Source organism: Diabrotica virgifera, chromosome 4, assembly GCF_917563875.1.
Source record: "Diabrotica virgifera virgifera chromosome 4, PGI_DIABVI_V3a".
NCBI classification, from domain to species: Eukaryota; Metazoa; Arthropoda; class Insecta; order Coleoptera; family Chrysomelidae; genus Diabrotica; species Diabrotica virgifera.
The window spans coordinates 101,080,532-101,101,839 of record NC_065446.1 but is presented as its reverse complement, the minus strand read 5'-3'; the positions used below and the strand labels follow the sequence as shown (position 1 = coordinate 101,101,839).

The following is a 21,308-nucleotide window of genomic DNA, read 5'->3' as shown; positions in this document are numbered from 1 at the left end:
CACGTGTCGGTATGACAGGTGTAGATAGATGAGTAGGTACGGCAATTTTCGCAAGTTGCTGGATGGCAGGTGATAGCAAACGACGAAAGATAGTAGTAGTGACAAACAACGTCAAAGAACGAGATCGGTGAACGCAAAGCCAGCAAACAAAATTGATAGGCTCTGCAAAGACAGAAGAGAATCTCTTTTAAGTATGCTCTAATAGTTCAGATCAGGAAGGAAACAAGAAGTTTTATAAAGGGTACTTACCGGCTGAATTCCGCCTTTTCGTCTCGCACACGTCTTAACAGCACACAAGGACACAGGAAAATGAATTTGTAAGTGCCTCTGAGGGCTAGATTTAGTTCTTAGGGATGAACACCGAAGAAGGGGTATTAGTCAAATATGGTCCGTAATGGCATCTGGAAGACGGGTCATTTAAGAATCTCTCAACTTTCTCTCGCTAAGCGAACATCCTTATATCCGCTAACGGTTTCGAAAGGGTTCGTAGAAATTTTAGTTTTGAGAAAACAAAAGGAAAGAAATTCATTGTTAGAAGAATGGGACTATACTATAAGTATTTCTGCGGAATAGACAAGTCATATAGAGATTTCTAAATGGGAGCATCTTAACAAGGCTGCTTCTTCACCATAGGCGTAGCTAGAGAAATTTTGAGGGGACTTATAAAGGGGGGATTTCACACATGCTACAGTTGAAGAATATCCGGGAGTGGACAGGAATAAAGAAAGCAGAACACCTATTTAGAATAGCTCGAGACAGAGACAGTTTCGCCATGTTAATCGCCAACGTCAAGGGGACTTGATAGGGCACGTTAAGAAGAAGAAGACTCTGCTCAAGAGATTTTAATTTGGAGTTAAGAATTAGGTTGGCTAGGTGCTAAGATTTTTGGACGCTGTTTTATGGAATGAAAGCTTGGACTTTGAATGCGGTTTCAATGAAAAACCTGGAATCATTCAGGCTGTGGGTGTACAGAAGAATTCTGAAAATATTAGACAGAACACAGAATACACAGAATAATATGGACAGAACACGTCAGAAACAAATAGGTTCTGAGACAGATGAATAAAGAATTGGATATCTTAAATACCATCAAAACAAGAAAATATCTTGGACGTATTACACGTAGAGAGGGATACAACTTATTCAATTGGTTACGCTGGGAGAGATTCATGGAAAAAAAGCAATATGGAGACGCAGAATATCGTGGTTGAGCAATCTCAGAAAATGGTACGGATGTACATCAAATCAACTTTTCGGAGCAGCCGTTCCTAAAGTCCGAATAGCTATGATGATTGCCGACCTCCGTCGCGGAGATGGCACTTGAAGAAGAAGATTTCTTTGAAAGAAAAATGTATTTTTTTACCAATAGGATCTTTAGTAATGGCACTTTTTAAATTTTTGACCATAACGCTGAGGATAGCGAAATAGCTCAGTTAGGAATTAATTACAGACTTTTAAAATACATACTTCTCTTTTCTATTCATTAATTTATCATAAGTGTGTACAAAACTATATTAGTGTTATATTTTTAATTGAAAATACATATATATTTCAAACATTTACATTTTTTAGAAACTTCTAATAAAAGTATGGATTGTTTTTAGAGACTAGAAGAACAGGTTGATGCAGGAAGGGTCAAATATATAGGTCTGTCCAACTTTTCTATCGAACAAATAGAATATATTTTGCAGAACGGCAGAGTAAAGCCTGTCAATTTACAAGTGCAACTACATTTGTATGGTCAGCGTAAAGAATTTGTAGAGTATTGCAAAAAGAACAATATCACAGTAGTAGCTTATACTCCCTTAGGAGGCCCAGGGTAAGTCGGTTTTTTAATTATTTTAATTATGTAAAAATAGTCCATTGAAATGTTACATTTAGGGTTGCAGTTCTTAGAGGAGTCAGTTTTATTTCTTTAATGTGTAGGGGGGTTCAGCAGAAGCTTAAGTTCAAATTTTTGGGGTCTCCGCCATCTTGGAAAAAGGGGTGCAAAGGGCTTTCGCGCTGTATCTCCTAAACTAGCAACCATACAGAAAATTTAATTACACAAAAAATGTATAAAATTAAATTTTCTACAATTTTATATCTATAACTTTTTATCGTCAAGTGACCAACAAAATAGTTATAAACAAAAATAAGAGAAAATTTTGTAAGAAGTTTCCTTTCGGAGGTTATAACTTTTTTCCGTTCATTTTACAATAAAATAATATCATAGCTGAGAGTACGGCCCTGAATGACCTAACGAAAGGTGTGTTTATTTCTGGTCTCAACAAAATGGCAAATTTTGTGCAGAAAAAGTAATAGTTTATTTATAAATAGTTCAGTGACAAGTTTATTAGATACCAGTAAGTGCATCCATCGTATTATTTTTATTTAACATAACGTGGTAAACCAGTTTTGGCTAATTCTTATTTAATAACATCGATAAGGTAGGATATAAGCTACAATTTATTCCAGTTTTGTTACTGGTTTAATTACATGCTTAATTACTGGTCAGGTCCGTATTAGTTTTGAACACATGTCTCGTGTTAAATTTAAAAATGGAACCTAACATTCAGAGTCTCTCTGACTCGCAACATGAACAACAACCGCAGACAAATACCAATAAAACCTATTCATTAGCAACTTCTTCTTCTTTTCCGTCGAAACTGCAAGCGATTGTCTTCAGCGCCTTAGAAAATACGAAGCTGCAAGATTACTTAATTGCGTTGGGCAATCTAATTCAACCAAAAAATATTATATTTTCGTCTCGATTGTCGAACAATCGGATATGTATGTACCTTTCAAGCAAACAACTGGTGGACGAATTTATGCAAAAGCACGGACAAATAAAAATCGAGAATAATATTGTACAAGCTAGAAGACTGATTTCTCCAGCCGAACGTATTGTTTTGTCAAACGTATGTCCCAGTATACCACACAGTTTGTTAACTGATTATTTACAAAAAATAGAACTTAATCTTCTCTCCCCAGTCACCTTCCTAAAAATCAGTTCTAATCTTCCTGAATACGATCATATTTTGAGCTTCAGAAGACAAATTTACGTTAGTCCTCACAATATCTCCTTACCCGACTCATTCCTTTTAGACTTCGATAATACAACATATCGAATTTTCTTAGAAACTATGGCCTGTTATACCTGCAAAAAGGCTGGACACATCGCCACAAACTGTCCCGATAAAATGGAATCACTAACCAATTCAAATAACAGTCAACCAATCTCTTCTCCCTTATCCGAAACTATGCCTCAACCTACAGCTACAATTCTATCTCACGAACAAATTCCTATCGAAGAAAGCTCCGCAAATAATCTAAACAATCCTAATATAGAAGAAAGTCAAGAAGATAGCACCATGGACACCTCCATAGCCATTAATGTCGACCTTCAGTCGAAACGTAGTATCAGCGAGGTTCTCACTTCTCCAGAAACAAGTCATACAGAAAAACCCTTTACTGTACCTACATCTAAACCTAAAGCCAAGAAGATTAAAAGCGACGAGGAGCATGTAACATCAAAATCATCAAAATCATATGACCTTGAACCTGTCAAAAATTTTATCCAAAATCGTTCGACCCCTTTTGTCCTCAATTATGACCAACTGAACCTTCTTATTAGCAATATTACTGGAGCGAAAAATCCTATTGATATTATTATTCAAGATTTTACTCCCGACCTAATGCAATTACACGATATGTTAACTGAAGTTTATACACAATTGAAAAACAGATCATTCAAACGCTTTATCACCAATCTCAGAAAGAAAATCTTACGACACTTGGGTAACGAGCTCTCTGAATCCGAGAGCGAGTCATCTCAGGTTAGCCAGTAAACTTACATTTTCATATAATAAAATTCACTAAGCTACTGGAGTAGAATATAGATAAATTTTTCCATCGACTACCAACCTTTCAAACACTTACTTCTGAATTTTCTATTGCGGTTTTATCTGCTAAGCTCTATGCAGTGCTCAAAGCTATCATGCATATGAATTCTAATGGCATTTCTGATTCAGTTAAGATTCACTAAGCGCTCTTCAAACCCTTAAACAGATCTATCCGCAATGTCCTATTGAGAAACACATAAATTCGAACTGATGCAGGCTCAAGAAAACGCTAGAAGAATCAGATTTTTATAGATACCATTCCACATTGGCATTACAGGCAACGAAAAATCCAACCAGTGCGCGAGTGAAATTGCCGTATGTGCTAATATAGAAAAGATGAGTGCCGAAATACCGCGAGTGATATAAAAGCTTACATTAAGAATCGTGTTTTGTGCAAGTGGATATACCTAATGTATAAGTAATTTATTGGGCACTAATTACTCAATGGACAATATTGTAACATTTCTGAAATCCATAGGAATATTTTATAGAATTTACCTTTGTATTCTGTAGCCGCCGCTAATCACCATTAAGGTGGATGCGGCTATACTTTCTAAATAAAAAAAAAAAAAATATCATAGCTATTTTATCGAGGATTTTTCAACGAACAATTTCCACTATAAAATTGTTCAATTTTATTTATTTACCTAGGTTTTACAGCGTTCCAAATTCTCGAATTCTCATAGTAATCAATAAAACAAAACCTTGGGCTTACTTTTCTATCTATATATTTATTTGTTATGACTTTAACATTCCTATGCTATTATTAAGCTCTTTTTGACCCTTTTATCAGCCACATATGAGTCATATGTGGCTGATATTTTTCATTATTTTTAGTCAGGAACCTAAAATTCGTTGTCCCGAGATGCACGCAACGGCAACAGAGCCGAGAAGCTAGTTAGCCTCCGTTGGTAAATCTCCGAGCAGCGTGTGATGGCACCGTAGATGCCACTGTTAGGAGACCGGTTCTCCTTAAACGCCTGCTGCGCTGCGCGGAGCATTAGCAACGGAGGCTGGCCGGCTTCTTGGCTCCGTTCATGCATCTCGGGATAAGCCAGGGTCCTGTCTACAATAATAATTAAAAAACTGGACGCAATCATGCGTTCTAATGCTAACGCTCCGTGCGTATGGATATTTAGTGATAATATGGAATTTACATGTTGTATAATAGTTAGAGTGCTTGTTGTTTTTCGCGATCAAGATAAACAAAACAGTGTAGCGTGTGTAAAAATTTATGGGGAGGCTAAGCCTCCCTTGCATCCTCTGACGAGCCGCCACTGATGTATACTATCTATACATTTCAGCCTACATTCCGCGTACCAAAAAAGTTGATTAATAGCAAGATGAAAATTTTTTTAATAGCTTAACGGTGTCTAGTCAGACAAACTTTGATGTACGGGAACACTGGAACAGGGGAAGTCTTAATTGTGGAACAGTTTAAAAATTTGGAACGTCAGATTACGAAAACGTCCCATGTATTTTGTCGGACAGAACACTTTCATTAAACTCTCATGCAAAAATCAGACGCTATTAAATCAGAATGCTATTACTAACCAACATGATTCCTGTCATTTGACATCTTCTTCGTGTTCCACTCACTAAAACGCCCAATTGGTGATAAACATCAGTCTGATTTTTGCATGAGAGTTTAATGAAATTTTAACAAATCAATTGGAAGTTCTGTCCGACAAAATACATGGAACGTTTTCGTAGCCAAATTTTTAACATGTTCCACCATTAAAACTTCCCTGTTCCAGTGATCCCATACATCAAAGTTTGTCCAACTAGACACCGTTAAGCTATTAACTTTTTAGCTTGCTATTAATCAACTTTTTTTGTACGCGGGATCCAGGTCTAATTACATTCATTAATTATAGAGAACTTTTCGGCGAGAACAGTCATCATTATTTTGCATTATATAGGTTAGATTTTAAATAAAAACGTTTATCTTAGTTTTACAACACGTTTATTAATTCTCTGGCAATATTATCTGCAAAGCATTTATTTTCTGAGCGCACAATCTTATGTCAAGTCCCCTTGTTTGTCATTATTTTCTTGCATTATTCACTTCATGTAACACCGGTTGCCACTTGCCACAGCCCCAAAAAACAAAGAAAGACAAATGATTGCATTGAAACTAATAAATCACCTGCATCTGTCCTAGTGTTTAAGCTTTCACCTGCCCCTGTCAGTTTTTCCAAAGTGACGAGAATGTTTTTGTAATGATGCACTTCCCAGCGATGTGTCAATGAGGAAAAAAAGTATATAGTATTTTTACTACAAAAGCGATATTACGTAGGTCAAAATTTTTGACGTAAGAAAACTGTCAAAACATTAGATTGTGACTTTTCATTATTGCCATGTTTATAATAAACATGACAATAATAAAAAGTCACAATCTAATGTTTTGACAGTTCTCTTACGTCAAAAATTTTGACCTACGTAATATCGCTTATGTAGTAAAAATACTAGAGCAACGTGCTAAAGTCTCGAAAAAAGTTACTGAATCCACCTCAACTGAGGCAGCGTGTAAACAAACTAGGTTTAACGAATGATTTGAGCAAGGTACGAATTCAGCTTTATGGTTTATTTCTCGAATTCTTTGCTGAACTTCTCAGCCATAACAGCAGCATTATCATACGCTTGGCCTCTACAGTTGCTTATATCTAGTCCAAATTGCTATTGCTATCTTGTCCAAAATCATCTTCGAAATTCCTTCAGCAGTTTTGTCTTTAGTTTCAATGAAATCTATAAAAGATTCCATTACTTTTACTTCCTGATTTTCAATTACTACGTATCTTAATACCTGACTTATTTGATCTTTATGAGAAAGATCTGGAGTGCTGTCGTATATAATTGAATAATGCTTAGCCTTTTTTATTTGTCCGATGATATGTTGGCGAACATTATTTCACAAAATGGCAATAAATTCGTTTTATATTTGTGGTGACATATAAGTTATTGAAATTTTGCAACACATTTTAGAACTTACAAGATGTTCACGAAGTACAGGCTTTTATTTTGCAATTAAATTAACCAATTCTAAAAAATTTCCTCTATTGGTACTGGTGTCGTTTTCTATAATGTCCACACAAAGCCAAATTTTGTTTGGCAAAGGATCTTACAATATCAAACATTCTGATAAGAATTTCCTGCCATTTCCTTATTTCTTTTGCCACTATATCTTGCTCTTTTTTGTCAATAGTCTGTCCTTTTTGAAGTCTGCTCTCCAATGCCTTCCATTTGCAATAATTTTGGATGTGTAGTGCACTTGATTGGTGACTTGAAACCTTAGGGTTTAATTTCCACCAAGTATTAAATCCATCAGATGAGCAAAATTTAGATCCATTCCGTATATTTATGCTCTCAAATAAACGACAACAAAAGCAAAATAATGTTGCTTTAGATGGAGAATAAGCCATCCAAGTACGTAAAACTTTTTCGCCGTTAGTCAATGTACGGTAAAACCACTTCTTATACCTAGTAAGCTGTCTTGTCTCTCCTTTTGATTTTAAAGATTCCATGCTCCTTTCAATCGGTCCGAATTTGTAGTTACGATAAAAATATAAAATGGTTAAATTATTTACAAAATATTTTTATTATTTATTGTTAAATTTTGCCGCCCCCTAAAAAGTGCCGCCCGGGGCGCCCCTGCCGCCCCCACTACGCTACGCCACTGCACTTATAGTATCGTTTCAGATTAAGACACTGGTGTTCGCCAACGGCAGCAAAGCATTGTTTTAGATGAACGACTACAGACGAGCCACTTTGAGTGTCTGGCTGATTTTAATGGCTCAACAATGCTTTGCTGCAATTGAACACCGGTGGCGGATACCGGAGTCAGACACCAGTGTCTTAGTCTGAAAGGGTATTAACGGTTACAACTTTTCAACTGGAAGTGATATAAAAACCGGAAGTATACATTTGTTCTCGTTTTGATAAGGCGCGTCGAATAATATATGGCTTGTACTATTTCGGTGACTTTAAAACAGTATTTCCGGTTGCAACTTTCGAACCGGAAGTCCTCTGCCTTTGCACTGAAAACGTCCCTCAAACTGTTTTGTGTTACTAACCATACATGTAAAACTAAACTTGTTTGGTGTTTTAGGGGTGAATATGGAGTAGGATTAGATATTATCGACAACGAGACTGTAAAACAAATTGCCAAAAAGTACAATAAATTACCTTCCCAAATAGCCTTAAGATTTCTGATCCAGAAAAACATTGTACCAATTCCAAAAAGTGTGACTCCAGAACGAATAGAGCAAAATTTTAATGTGTTCGATTTTATCATAAGCGATGAGGATGTCAAAATTTTAGAAGGTTTGGATAAAAATGTGTTCAAAACATTTGTAAACCCACCTTAAAAAGTCTGAAACCTGTATTGTAAAAAATGATTTAAAAATTCAGATCAATAAATATGCTTAAATAAATTTTTGATTAAAACCATAGACACTTTAATTTTTTCTGTTACTTTAAAAAGAAAATTTATATTTATTCATTGATGATGTAACTTCCTGTAGAAGAATAAAAAACGCTGGACGGAAGGGCCGCCCGAGAACTTTATCGTACCGATCTATTATCGTTATCGTACTAGATACTGTCATTCTATAAAAATAACAAAGTTACCTACTCGTTATTTTAATATTTTAGAAACACCTTGTATACTTGAAAATATTTTATGGTTCTACGCATCATTAATTCCTGCATTTGAGAAAATGTTCGGGGACACACTATAGATTATTGCATAAATCAATAGAATATTAGTCATACTTTCATTTCAAATTAGTTAATTTTTCTGAGAAATTAATAGTTTACAATATTTGCATTTTACTGCATCGATTATAATGAAATTTTTTGAGTAGCCCAAAGCCCAATCTCCTAATTCAAAGTCTATCCTATATACTATATACTATGGCGCTTTTATCATGGGGGCGGTTCCCACCACTTCTCGGGGATAGAACATTTTTATTTTCGAATTGCATGGAGCAAAAAGAAGAATTTTAAGAAAATTTAAAAATGCTCTCTATAATTTGATTTTATTTTTTTCACCCGTTCAACTTTTTGAAAGTAGAAATAACACTATATTAAGAGGTATTTCAAAAGAAAAACAATGCATTTAAATTCTGGTGGATGAGGGGTTAAATGTATCTATCATTTTTCCTTAAGGTACATTAGTCATATATTTTTTTGCACCATATCTCGCTTAGTTTGAATGTAACCGACATTTAACGGTGCTCGTTTTAAAGGCATTTTCAAACACTACAAAACCATGAGCACTTTGAGCATGCACCAAAAAACAAACTCTTTTTGCCTACCATATCTCTGTTTGTATTATAAATAGAAAATTTACGAAGGAACAAATCTCTTTGTTATTTATAATCTAAAAAAATTTTATATAGTGTTTTTAGTTTGATGCATAGTTTTTAAGGTATTCACAAAAAACCGTCCGCAAACGTGTCATTTTTAAATGAAAATGGCCAATTTTAAACTACGCATAACTCAAAAAGTATTGAGTTCTCAAAAAAAAGTATAGATCAGTTTTTGCTTAAAAATAGGTTCTCTAGCCACTTCCATGCTTATTTTAACCAACAAATTTTCCACCCTCTTGAAAGGGTGGGAATTGCCCCAAGATAAAACCGCCATAGTATATAGGGTAGATTTTGTTTCTTGAGCTATTCCCTACTTACTGTGAAAATATCAAGTACATCGATGTAGTAGGATGGAATTCGGTGCCAAATACCCTCATTGACTGCCCTATAATAATGCTCTGCTATGATCGCGTGAGTGGGGACACACACAAGATTCTAGCAACATTTCTATTTTCTGTAACTTTTTGAGTTTTTGAGTTACAGCAACGGCTTTTATGTCATTGGAAAGGTAATTTTACATTCTTTCAAAATATGTAAAAATATACAGGGCGTATCTAAAAAATTAAGATTTTTTTTCATTTGTAGGTAAAAAGCCATATTGTAGGTAAAATTTATTGTGCTAATAGATAATAAAGTACTATATATGTCTGCCAAATTTCAAATTTTAGTTTCTATTACAGAGGAAGTTACGGGGACTCGAATATTTTTTTATAAAAAATTCATAACTTCCCTTCTATGAGGAGTTAAGAAATCTGACTAATGTTATTCAATTTACCGATAAGATATAAAAAATATATCAAAAAATAAACAAATTCCTTGAAGCCATTTTTGAGAAAATCTAGTTCAAAGTTATGTCAAATTTTGACCCCTTAAATATAGGCAACCCATAACTTTTTCTGAAAAACGATAATATTCTTGGTATAGCCCCATCTTTAGGCTATATAAATGTTTTTTCAAATTAAATTTATCTTAAACAAATTTTAAGATTGGTAAGGAAATGTATCGGGTGGGCGGTTGGCCATGCTGGGCGCCATTTTGGATTTGACAATGTCAAATTTCGTATTTCTATTTACCTATCGATGAGCTAACTTTAAGTTAAATTTCATTCGTTTCGGTCAAAATTTGCAAAAATGGGCCCCAAATAACCCTCCTATTTCGGCCCCCTTTGAGAGGTTTTTTTCAAAAGCTTAGTTTCTCGACAAAATTCTCTTAAACTTACTCATACCGAATTTCATCGAAATCGGTTCAGTAGTTTTTGCTGGGTGGTGGCGACATACGTACGTACATACTTCCGACATGTTTTTTTTTATTTGCTTTTTAGACTCAGGGGGACTGAAAACGTCGAAAAAAAGTGAAATCTGAAAAAATTTTTTTTGCACGATCCTTTAACTTTATCTATTATACTCGTACTACGTACGTAGTACGATAAAGTAAAAGATGTGAGATAGCTGGACTATTTTATGGAAAATTTCAATTATCAGTTATTCTTCTACACTCTTTGGAGGCTCAGTGGCTAGAAAGAAAATCAGAGAACCAGCGACATACACTGATGGAATAATAAAATAAACAGGATTGTAGAAATGCCTTACTTACATCTATTTTAGTGAACCTCGGACGATTGGTTTTTAACACTAAAATTTGCTGTTCATCTTCAGGTCTCGGAAAAGGTTAACTCAAGATGCTAAAAAAATTGCAAATTTTCTCTAATCTAGTACTATCATATGTGTTATAAATACCTAGTGCCAATAGAAGATGACAAAGATTAGAATTTTGGGAAAAATGAGGAATAAATGTAATAGAAATTCGTTTTTTGTTAACAATATATCATTTTTTCTGATTTATCCTCATTTAATTTAAACGGTACCATAAATAAACAAAATAATTGTCGATATTGGGCACGAACAATTCTCACTGGATGACGAAAACCCATATAATATACGATATGCGGATGACTCGGTCTTAATAGCGGACAATATAGAAGACATCCAAAAACTTCTTTAATCAAATTGGAGAACATAGCACACCGAGAGAAAAAAATTCTTGACATAAAGAAACTTTATTAATATTTAAGAAAGATCGACTTGGCATATTGCCTAAGAAATATATCTTTGTATGTAAGATATAATTTTCTAAAATATTTCAAATAAATTTTAACATACCCAAAGAAATATATTTTAATCATGAGTTAACTATCACTTTCTTGCAAACTGCAAAGCTATTTGTCATAAAGAAATTATACTTGTCATAAGAATATATTTTCTTGGCATTACAAAACTCTTCTTTCTGAGCAATAATATTTCTTAGTAAGGAATATTTGTTATCTTACCATTATTAATTAATATATTTAATGTTAAAAAATATATTTAGCAGATATAATTGTATATTTAAAATTAAGTTACATTTCTTAAAAACAAAGTGATATTACATACGGCGAAATAAATCATTCTGTTAAGGTAAAATTATTCTTTATTAGATAATAAAAACAGGATATAAAACGTTTGATATTACAGTCGAACCCGCTTATTTGAATAGCCTTTGTGCAAGGCAAAAATATTCTTATAACCGGGATATTCTAATAACCGATCATTGGTGGCTAGTCGAAATAAGTGTTACCGAATATACGTAATAATATTATTTACATACTATGCCAATGTGTAGTTTTACATACTATGCCAATATGTAGTTTTATTACATACTATGCCAATATGTATATCATATATGTACGTACATAATCAGTGTATGTAAATTGTTTTAGGTCTTTTTACGTCAATAATACAGTAGTGTAACTAGTACTTATCTATGTATGTGTTAAATACCAAATTACATTACATGTATGTGAATGAATACATTAGGTAATTAATATGAAATGTATGCAATATGTAGATATGTAAATACATATTTTCTTATTAAAATGCATATGTAACAGAATTACTTTTTTTTTCTTGAGAAATTATTGGTAATGATAGCTTTTTCGTTGTTAATCCGTGTGTTCATCCTTAATCCTTAATCCATTGGTTGAATAGAAGTTTTATTGGCGTCAAGAAATGGATTGTTACATTCTTGTTCTTTTCCCTTCTTTTCGAATTTAACAAAGCCATAATTCGCATCTTGTAAACAAGTAGCCTACTCTCTGAGTGAATTCTAAATAAACTGCTTCTAACTTCTAACAATTTTATAACAGGTAACAGTGCCTTTGTGTAGACAAATAAAAATTATTTTATGACCCATGCATATGTCGGCCATGCTAAAGATCGAATTGGTATTCGTAACAAAGTAATAAATATTTATTACCCTAATAATATCTAATCCAGCACTACCGGCCGTTGACGACAAACCATAATACCAAACATAATTTAAATTTTTACTAAATTGTAAAAAAAAAATATTCTTTGACCTGCAAAATATGCTAATAAGCGGTATTATCTAGTTAGATCCTATTCCAATAAACAGATAAATTTATTAAGGAGTAAATGGAAATGTTTCGGGAACTTGAATTTATATTCCATAAACCGGGATATTCCTATAACAGGGATTCTAATAAGCGGGTTCGACTGTAATACATACAAATAATTTCTCCACTCTTAAACCACTGGCTTCTATACAATAATAAAAGGATGGAGAGGCAAATCCAACTTCCTTAATTTTTTCTTCTTTTTCAGCAATTCTTTTTTAATCAGCAATTACCTAAAACAAAACCATTATGTAGAAAGAGTAAACTTATTTTAATAAAAAAATTTTTATAAGGATATAAGTACATACTTACTTTGACAAAAGGAAATACAAAAAAAAAACAAATACACGGGCCCACATAAAACCTATTAATTTTTTTGGTATAAGAACGGTAGGTATCAGTAAAACAGTCTACAATCCAAAAACATTTCTTGGCATTTCAACAAATAATAATCAATCATATTTAGTTCAAACATGGCTTTATTTATCCTACCACCTTTGTTAATTTTGTTCTTTTTGTATATAAAATATTAATTATTTATCTGTATAATATTAAGTCACACAATAGACATTGTTTAGCTAAAACAAGAAGAAAATTACAACCAATCTAAAACATTGAAGCAGACATAATATCGTAATTTTATTTATTTATATAATCCAAAAGAGTCAGCAAACCTAATCATTAAGAAATTTTATTACAGGAAAGTATTATTATTTTACATCTTAAGTTATTTTATACCTATTAACTAAATGTCTTAACAGTTAAGATGTTTCTTTTAGACTAACTAATATTTCTTTACGACAAATAAAGCACACGCCATGTTTGATATAACGTTGAATTGTATGATTGTATATATAGAAGACGATACATTCAAGAAACATATTATAGTTTATAAATAAGTATACAAATTTTTATAAAGGAACTTATCTGTATATAGTTCTACCATTTATGGAAGCCCCTGGTTGGTTAATAGTGTCATATATCAAGGTCATCAAAGATGTCTGGCAACGCAGCTGACAGCCAGGTCCCCAGTTTGACTTTTCTCACAACTCATGTCATGTCGTATAATTTAAAATGTATAAAACTAATTAAATAAAAGTAATTATTAAAGTACAGTGTATATGTAAATTAGATTTTTCCGTATACCTAATATTCAGAACATAACATGGTGGCAGCGGTAAACGGAAAACTAATGTTTAAAATAACTTTGTGTGAAAAGGTTATGTCAACGGCGTGATTTAGCGGTAATCATAAAAACATTTTCGGTTTTTTCTGATAAAAACACATTCAATTAAGGTGGTATAATACCTAGCTGTAGAATTTACTTTCTTAAAATGGCCGAGTCATTTGAACAGTGTAGAACCCCTGAACAATTCGAATTCAAGGGTAACAATCTCCCCAAATTGGAAGTTGTGGAAACAAAAATATCATATTTACATATTGGCTAGTGGGAAGTCAACTAAACCAGACAGCATAAAAATAGCAGTACTATTAAACTATTTAGGAGATGAGGGCATCCGTATCTATAATACCTTCGAGTATGAAGAAGGAGAAGACAAAAACAAATTGTCAGTAGTATTGGAAAAGTTTGATCAATACTGTGAGCCACTTAAAAATCAGGTATTTGAGCACTACAAATTTTTCAAAATCAAGATCTTAGTTTAGCTGAAGCTATAAACATATCCCGGTCAATGGAATTAAGTGTTTTAACCCAGAGACAAATAGCGGCAGACAGTGCATCCGTGAGTGCAATTAATAAACAATACATGCCAAATAGTGATAGTGCGCGTAGTGCAACAAGTAGCAACTTTCAGAAAAATGAACAGTTTCGGTCTAAAGCAGAGCACAGCGGCAACGGTAAAAGTGCTGACATCAGGAGTGGCAGAACGGCTGGAGGTAACTGAACTGCGGTCTTCAACATGTTCGAGGTAAGTGTCCTGCTTTTTATAGAACTTGTGGCCACTGTAACCGGAAGGGTCACTACCGTAAATTTTGCCGCAGCATGAATAGAGTACCCGAAATTTCCGAAAACCTTGAAGACAGTACTGAGGAATTAGAAGTGCATATAGACTCTATTGACTGTTCCGAAAATGTCGTGTGGACAATATACTCAGTTGATGCTATTGAGAGGTTTGAGAGGATATCTCTCATAGGTACTAAAACCAATTTCAAAATTGATACGGGCAGTCATGTAAACATTTTAAATTTTAGTGATTTTAAAAACTTAAATATTTCATCCAGTAAACTTTCATTAATACATGGAAAACTTTCATCATATTCTGGTCATAAAATAGACACTATTGGACAGATTTATATAAATTGTGAATATAATAATATCCAGAAAAAACTTTTATTTTATGTTCTAAGAGACCCCTACCCTAGTTCTATTCTGGGACTTAGTGCTGCTAATGATTTAAAAATAATAAACCTGAATGGCAATAATTGTGAAACTATTATAGACTTCGACAAACACATTCCCATTCCAACTAGTGTAAATAACATTCTGTGCAAACATGCAAAAGTTTTTTCAGGTATAGGACTTGTTGATAGGTCCTACAAAATAGCCTTAAGGGATGATGCTATTCCCAGAATTTCTGGTGCTAGAAAAATACCTGCTGCTCTTAATTCCAAAGTGAAGGAAAAACTTGATGAAATGGTGACTGAAAAAATTATCGTACCTGTAAGTGAGCCAACGGACTGGGTACACCCCATAGTAATAGCACCCAAGGCCAATGGCGATATCAGGGTGTGCATGGACCTTCGGTCCTTAAATGTTTATATTAGACGGGAAAATTTTCCAATCCCCACTCAAGATGTTCTGTTTAGCAAACTCTCTGGTGCCAAATATTTCTCATTACTTGATGCTTCTTCTGCATTTTTGCAAATCCCGCTTAGTGATGATAGCTCATTTCTTTGCACAATAGCAACTCCATTTGGCAGATATCGTTTTTTGAGGTTACCCTATGGCATTTCTTCAGCATCCGAAATATTCCAAAAATTTATTCAAGAAACCTTGGATGGGCTCCCAGGTGTAATTGCATATTTTGATGACATCTTAATTTTTTCAAGATCTCTAGAGTAACATAACAAAAACTTAAATGCTGTTTTAAATAAAATTTCAGAATCTGGCTTGACCTTGAATTTAAAGAAATCAAAATTTTGTGCTAGTCGTCTCAATTTCCTGGGACATGTGCTTAGTGAAAAAGGTGTGGAAGCAGATGAAAAAAAGATTTCTTCCATTGTAAATATGAAAGCTCCAAAAAATTGTAAACAACTCCAAAGGTTTCTGGGAATGATCACATACCTTGCAAAATTTATTCCTAACCTCTCATCTGAAAAAAGACAATCGCTCGATTTAAAAATAATAGCAGTGACTTGGTCTTTATCTGGGTAAAAGGGCATGCCGGAATCAAAGAAAATGAGATAGTGGATGAAATGGCAAAGAATTCAGCAACTATAAATGAAATAGTAGATTTAACAATCTCCAGCGAGTACATTCCAGAATTGCATAAAAAATTAAGAAAGAAATGGGAAACTATTTGGCTTAAGTTTGTACAAACTTCGAGGAATCCATACACTTACATATACCCACAGCTTCCGCAAAATATCCCACATATATTTGGTTATCACCTTACTCGATTTTATTGCACATCCCTAAGTCGCTTAAGATTAAACCATGGCAATTTTCCTGCACATTTAGCTAAAATAGGAATGCGCATCAACTCTCTCTGTTCATGTGATAACTACTCTACTGCAGATTTAAATCATATAATATTTAATTGTGAACTTAATAAATACCATACGAAAGCACTAATTGCTAGACTTCAGGAGCAGAATGTAAGTTTACCGCTGAATATTTCACACCTACTAAGCTTCCACACCGAAACTATTAATGATATTATCATACAATTTCTTAAAGATTCTAAAATAAAAATTTAATATGACATCTTCAATCTTCAACTTCCAAATATCTGTGGCAAAAAGTTCATCTAATGCCATCCCCTGTTTGTGAACACACACACACATCTGAAACAGCAGTGCTGAGAAAACTTCTGAGTAAAAAGAATGTATGGCAGTGGACTGCTAATGAAACAAGATGTTTTGAACGACTTAAAAAACTTATAACGTCAACCCCAGTCCTGTCGTTTTTCAATCCAAATCAAGCCGTCACACTTTCTGTTGATGCAAGTCCTTACGGCCTAGGCGCCATGATAAGCCAAGAAGACCACATTATTGAATTTGCCTCTGTATCACTAACCAGCTGTCAACAAAGATATAATCATATCGAGAAAGAGTTATTGGCTGTAGTACATGGATGTGAGCGATTCCATTATTATTTGTTTGGTCGTAGGTTCAAGGTAGAAACTGATCACCGGGCGCTAGTAGGATTACTTAAAAAACCATTAGATGAACTCTCTCCCCGAATCCAACGACTAGTTTTCGACTATTAAGATACGATTTTGAATTGGATAGCGCTTATCAAAAAGGTACCAACAGCCATTTTGCAGTTTTGAGTAAATTAAGATTAAAGATTTATCAGTTTTAAAAATCGGCATTTTATCATTTTTTAAGTTTCTCAATTTTTTTAGGGGAAAGATTGAGTTTAGATATTTGTCTTCTATAAAAAAATATAATAAAATAGTTTTTCTCTTTTTTGTAGTATGAAATGGCGCTTGGTTCTTTTTTGATAAAATCTAAATAATGTATATGAATCTGTTTAAATATTAATTTTAGTATTTGGATCTTTTATATAAAACTACTGTTTACTTGGATCCTTTTATTAAATAACAGAACATTAATAAGTTGTTCGTACCATTCAATTATAACCTTTTTTTAATAACCTGTCAACATTCATTAAGCGTTCATTACATTTTAATGTACATTTACACTGAAAGTCGATATATGTTTTTGTTCCTTCAATATTCCTTTCAGTGTGTAGTGTTTTTTGTTACCGTCTTTTAATTTTTTTTCTGGATTTAAAAGACTGTCCGGGATATTTTGCAAATCCCCCTTTCTTTAGTCGACCTGTTAGACGAGTGTGGTGTTGTGGTTCATCTTCTTGTTCATCATCTTGTTCTTGGTCTGTAGAGTCAAATCAGACTCATCAGCTTCTTTAATCATCTTATATATTTCAGCACTTCTTAAAGAGGATTATCAGAAGGACTCTACGAAAACACGTTAATCAAAAGAAAACCAAATGATTGAAATAAATTGTCAAAAGGAATCCAAGCGACATGCGACATGATAAAACTTTCGTCGCTTGGATCCGTTTAGAGATAAACAGAGTCCTATAATTCATAACACGCAACTTGGTAACCTTTGCCAAAAGAGGTCTCTGACGTTTAGTTGGTGCTTGGGACTTTTTAGATAAAAAAAGTTTAATATTATCGGCCAGTTAATGTAATTAAGTCAGAAATGGCAATTTGGCGCTTGGTACCTTTTAGATAAGCGCTATCCAATTATCCTATATTCCAGGCAAGCTGATGCATGTCCCTGATGCAGCGGCAGATCCAGCATCGTTAAGAGGGGGGGCCGATTGGCTAAAATAAAAATCGGATCGAAGAACTGAAAAATACCTGTTCAGTAATTTTTAAAACTCTATCGAATGACACCAAATACGACCCCCTACTGCAACCCCTGGAGGTAGAGAGGGGCTCAATTTAAAATCGTAAATGGAAATCTCCAGTTTTTATTGCAGATTTGGATTCCTTACGTAAAAGTAAACAACTTTTATTCGAGACATGCTTTCTATTCTATAGAAATAGAATAATATAGAAATAGTCTGTCTCGAGAAATACACTTCCCAATGAAAAACTAAAAAACACGTGTTTAATATTTTTCAAAAACCTATCGAATGACACCGTGTCGTGTTTGTTGGCATTCGCATTCGATAGGATTTTGAAAAATATTCAACTTGTGTTTTTTGATTTTTCATTTAAGAGTGTGTTTCTATAGATATTAAACAATTTCTATAAATTACCCATGGTATCACGATAAATAGTTTTTCCGATTATAGCGGCATCTATCTAGAATTCGAAAAAATGCCTCGAATACAAGTTACTTACTTTTACGTAAGGAATACAAATCTGCAATTAAAACTGGAGGTGTCCATTAAATATTTTAAAGTTACCCCCATCCCACTTCCAGGGGGTCGAGTAGGGGTCGTGTTTGGTATCATTTGATAGATTTTTAAAAATTATTGAACACATATTTTTCATTTTTTCGATCCGATGTTCATTTCGCGAAATATTCAACGGTTCCGCTACTTTTGGGTTGGGACACCCTATATATAATGTTGATCAAATAAAAATAAATACAGGGTGTTTCATTAATAATTGTCCATATAGTAACTGGAGAAACCTTAGCACAAAATACGAAGATTTAACCTAAAACACTTAAATAAAATGTGGTTCCTTACTGAGTTACAGGGTGTTTTATCTAAAAATTTTAAAACTATTTTTGTTCAGCATTTTTAAACTATTCGACGTGTCCTTTTCATACTTGGCAGAAGGTATAGGTACTATACAAACTACTAAATTATGTTAAACAAACGTTTCTGGCTATTACCAGAGGCGTATGACAGGGGAAAGTGAATGGTTGACCCTTTCCAAATTCTACGCCACTGGCGGAATTGATATTTTAGTTAAATTTTTGGATTCTGCAATACTTTCTATGAAAATAATATACTCTTCATTCGTAACGATAAAGTAATTAGTTTTCGAGATCTTTGAAGTTAAAATTGAAACGACACGGGTATTTTGATGAATGTATTGTGTCGCTTCATTTTTAATTTCAAATATCTAGAAAACTAATCATTTTATCGTTACGAATGAAGAGTATATTATTTACTTACAAAGTATTGAAAAATAAACAAATTACACTAAAATAGCGATTTCGTCAGTGGCGTACAATTTGGGAAGGGTCAACCAGCCACTATCCCTATCGTACGCCTCTGGTAGTAGCTAGAAACGTTTATTTTCCTTAATTTAGTAGGGTGTACAGTACTTACACTTTCTGCTAAGTATGATAACGATATGCCAAATAGTTTTAAAGTACTGGGTATAAATAATTTTTCAATTTTAATCATATGAATCATATCATAAATTAATCAAAATAACTGTGCAGTTTCATATTTAACTTGAAATCTCTCCAAAACTAATGACTTTATCGGTACCAACGAAGAATATATTCTTTACGTAGAAAGTATTGGAGAATCTTAAAATGACACTAAAATAGTAATTTCTCCAATGGCGTAGAATTTAAGAAGGGTCAACCATTCGCTATCCCCTGTCGTACGCCTCTGGTAGTAGCTAGAAACGTTTGTTGTATCATAATTTAGTAGGGTGTATAGCAGTCGCACTTTCTGCCGAGTATGAAAAGGATACGTCGAATAATTTTAAAATGCTGAAAAAAAATAATTTTTAAATTTTTAGATAAAACACCCTGTAACTCAGTAAGGAACCACATTTTATTTAAGTGTTTTAGGTTAAATCTTCGTATTTTGTGCTAAGGTTTCTCCAGTTACTATATGGACAATTATTAATGAAACACCCTGTATATGTAGTGAATTATCATTAAAATTTAAAAAAACCTACAAAATGAGACTTTATAAGTTAACAACTTACAGTAGTTTCGGAAATGTAATAATGAATTAACAGAATGTAATTTTCAAAAAATCAAAATACTTTACTTATTTAAGGCAAAAAAATTCATGTCGAAATAGTTTTAATTTTATTTTGTAATGGGAAAGTACATCATGTGACACCTCATTTAAAATCGTTTGAAATACTGATTACAAAAATGTATAATACGTACATGCGCAAAATTTTGGTCAAACGCATTCATTTTTTTTTCGAATTCTGAGAAAACTAATACGAGAATCTTTGAAAAACTTAAACGCAGAATAAAATATTACAATTATTACCGAGGGCCGAAATTAATACGCTGACGGACAGAACGTCTATAGACGTCTAATTTCCATTGATATAATGTGACACAACGTCTATAGACGTTGCATTTTCCCCTATTCTACTTTACAAAATACATATAGTGTCACAACAGTTGCTTATACATTTGACGCACTGTCCGTCAACGTGTTAAAAATCATACTAAATTTTCTCTTTTTTCACCCCTGTAACTTATTAAAATAAACATTATAGAAGTTTTCAGGGATTTTCGACCCTCGGTAATAATCTATTCGTGCATTTTGCGTTTAAATTTTTCAAAAATATTTATTAGTTTTCTCAGGATTATAAAAAAAAATGAATGCATTTAAAAAGCATTGGACGGACATTTTGCACAAGTATTGCCTATACATTTTTGTAATCAGTATCTCAAAAGCTTTTAAAAGAGGTGTCACATGATGTACTTTCCCATAATATGAAGTTTAAAATTTAATTTATTACCATAATTTTATATGTGGATGATTGCATCCCGCGACATGAATGACTATCTCGCGTACTCGTGGAGAAATACTCACTTCTGTCAAACGTGATATAAAATAAACTTATATTATAGTAGGACATATAGTATTTCATGCATAATATAAGTATAAGACATACATTTTTCCATAAAACTCTCGAAAGTAGAATTGGTATTTAC

The 21,308-nt window shown here is 33.2% G+C and overlaps 1 protein-coding gene across 2 annotated transcripts in view; it reads left to right on the top strand.

Annotated features, from left to right (window-relative positions):
- Positions 1–21,308, top strand: part of LOC126883874 (uncharacterized) — a 41,568-nt gene that overhangs the window by 16,834 nt on the left and 3,426 nt on the right. Inside the window, exons 3-4 of one of the 2 annotated variants that reach the window (XM_050649552.1) lie at positions 1,605–1,819; positions 7,993–8,335. In XM_050649552.1, coding sequence (XP_050505509.1) covers positions 1,605–1,819; positions 7,993–8,251 — 474 coding nt within the window. In that variant the 3' untranslated portion in view covers positions 8,252–8,335. Of the gene's footprint in view, positions 1–1,604; positions 1,820–7,992; positions 8,336–21,308 lie in introns of those variants that run through there. The other variant, XM_050649554.1, reaches the window with a different exon arrangement.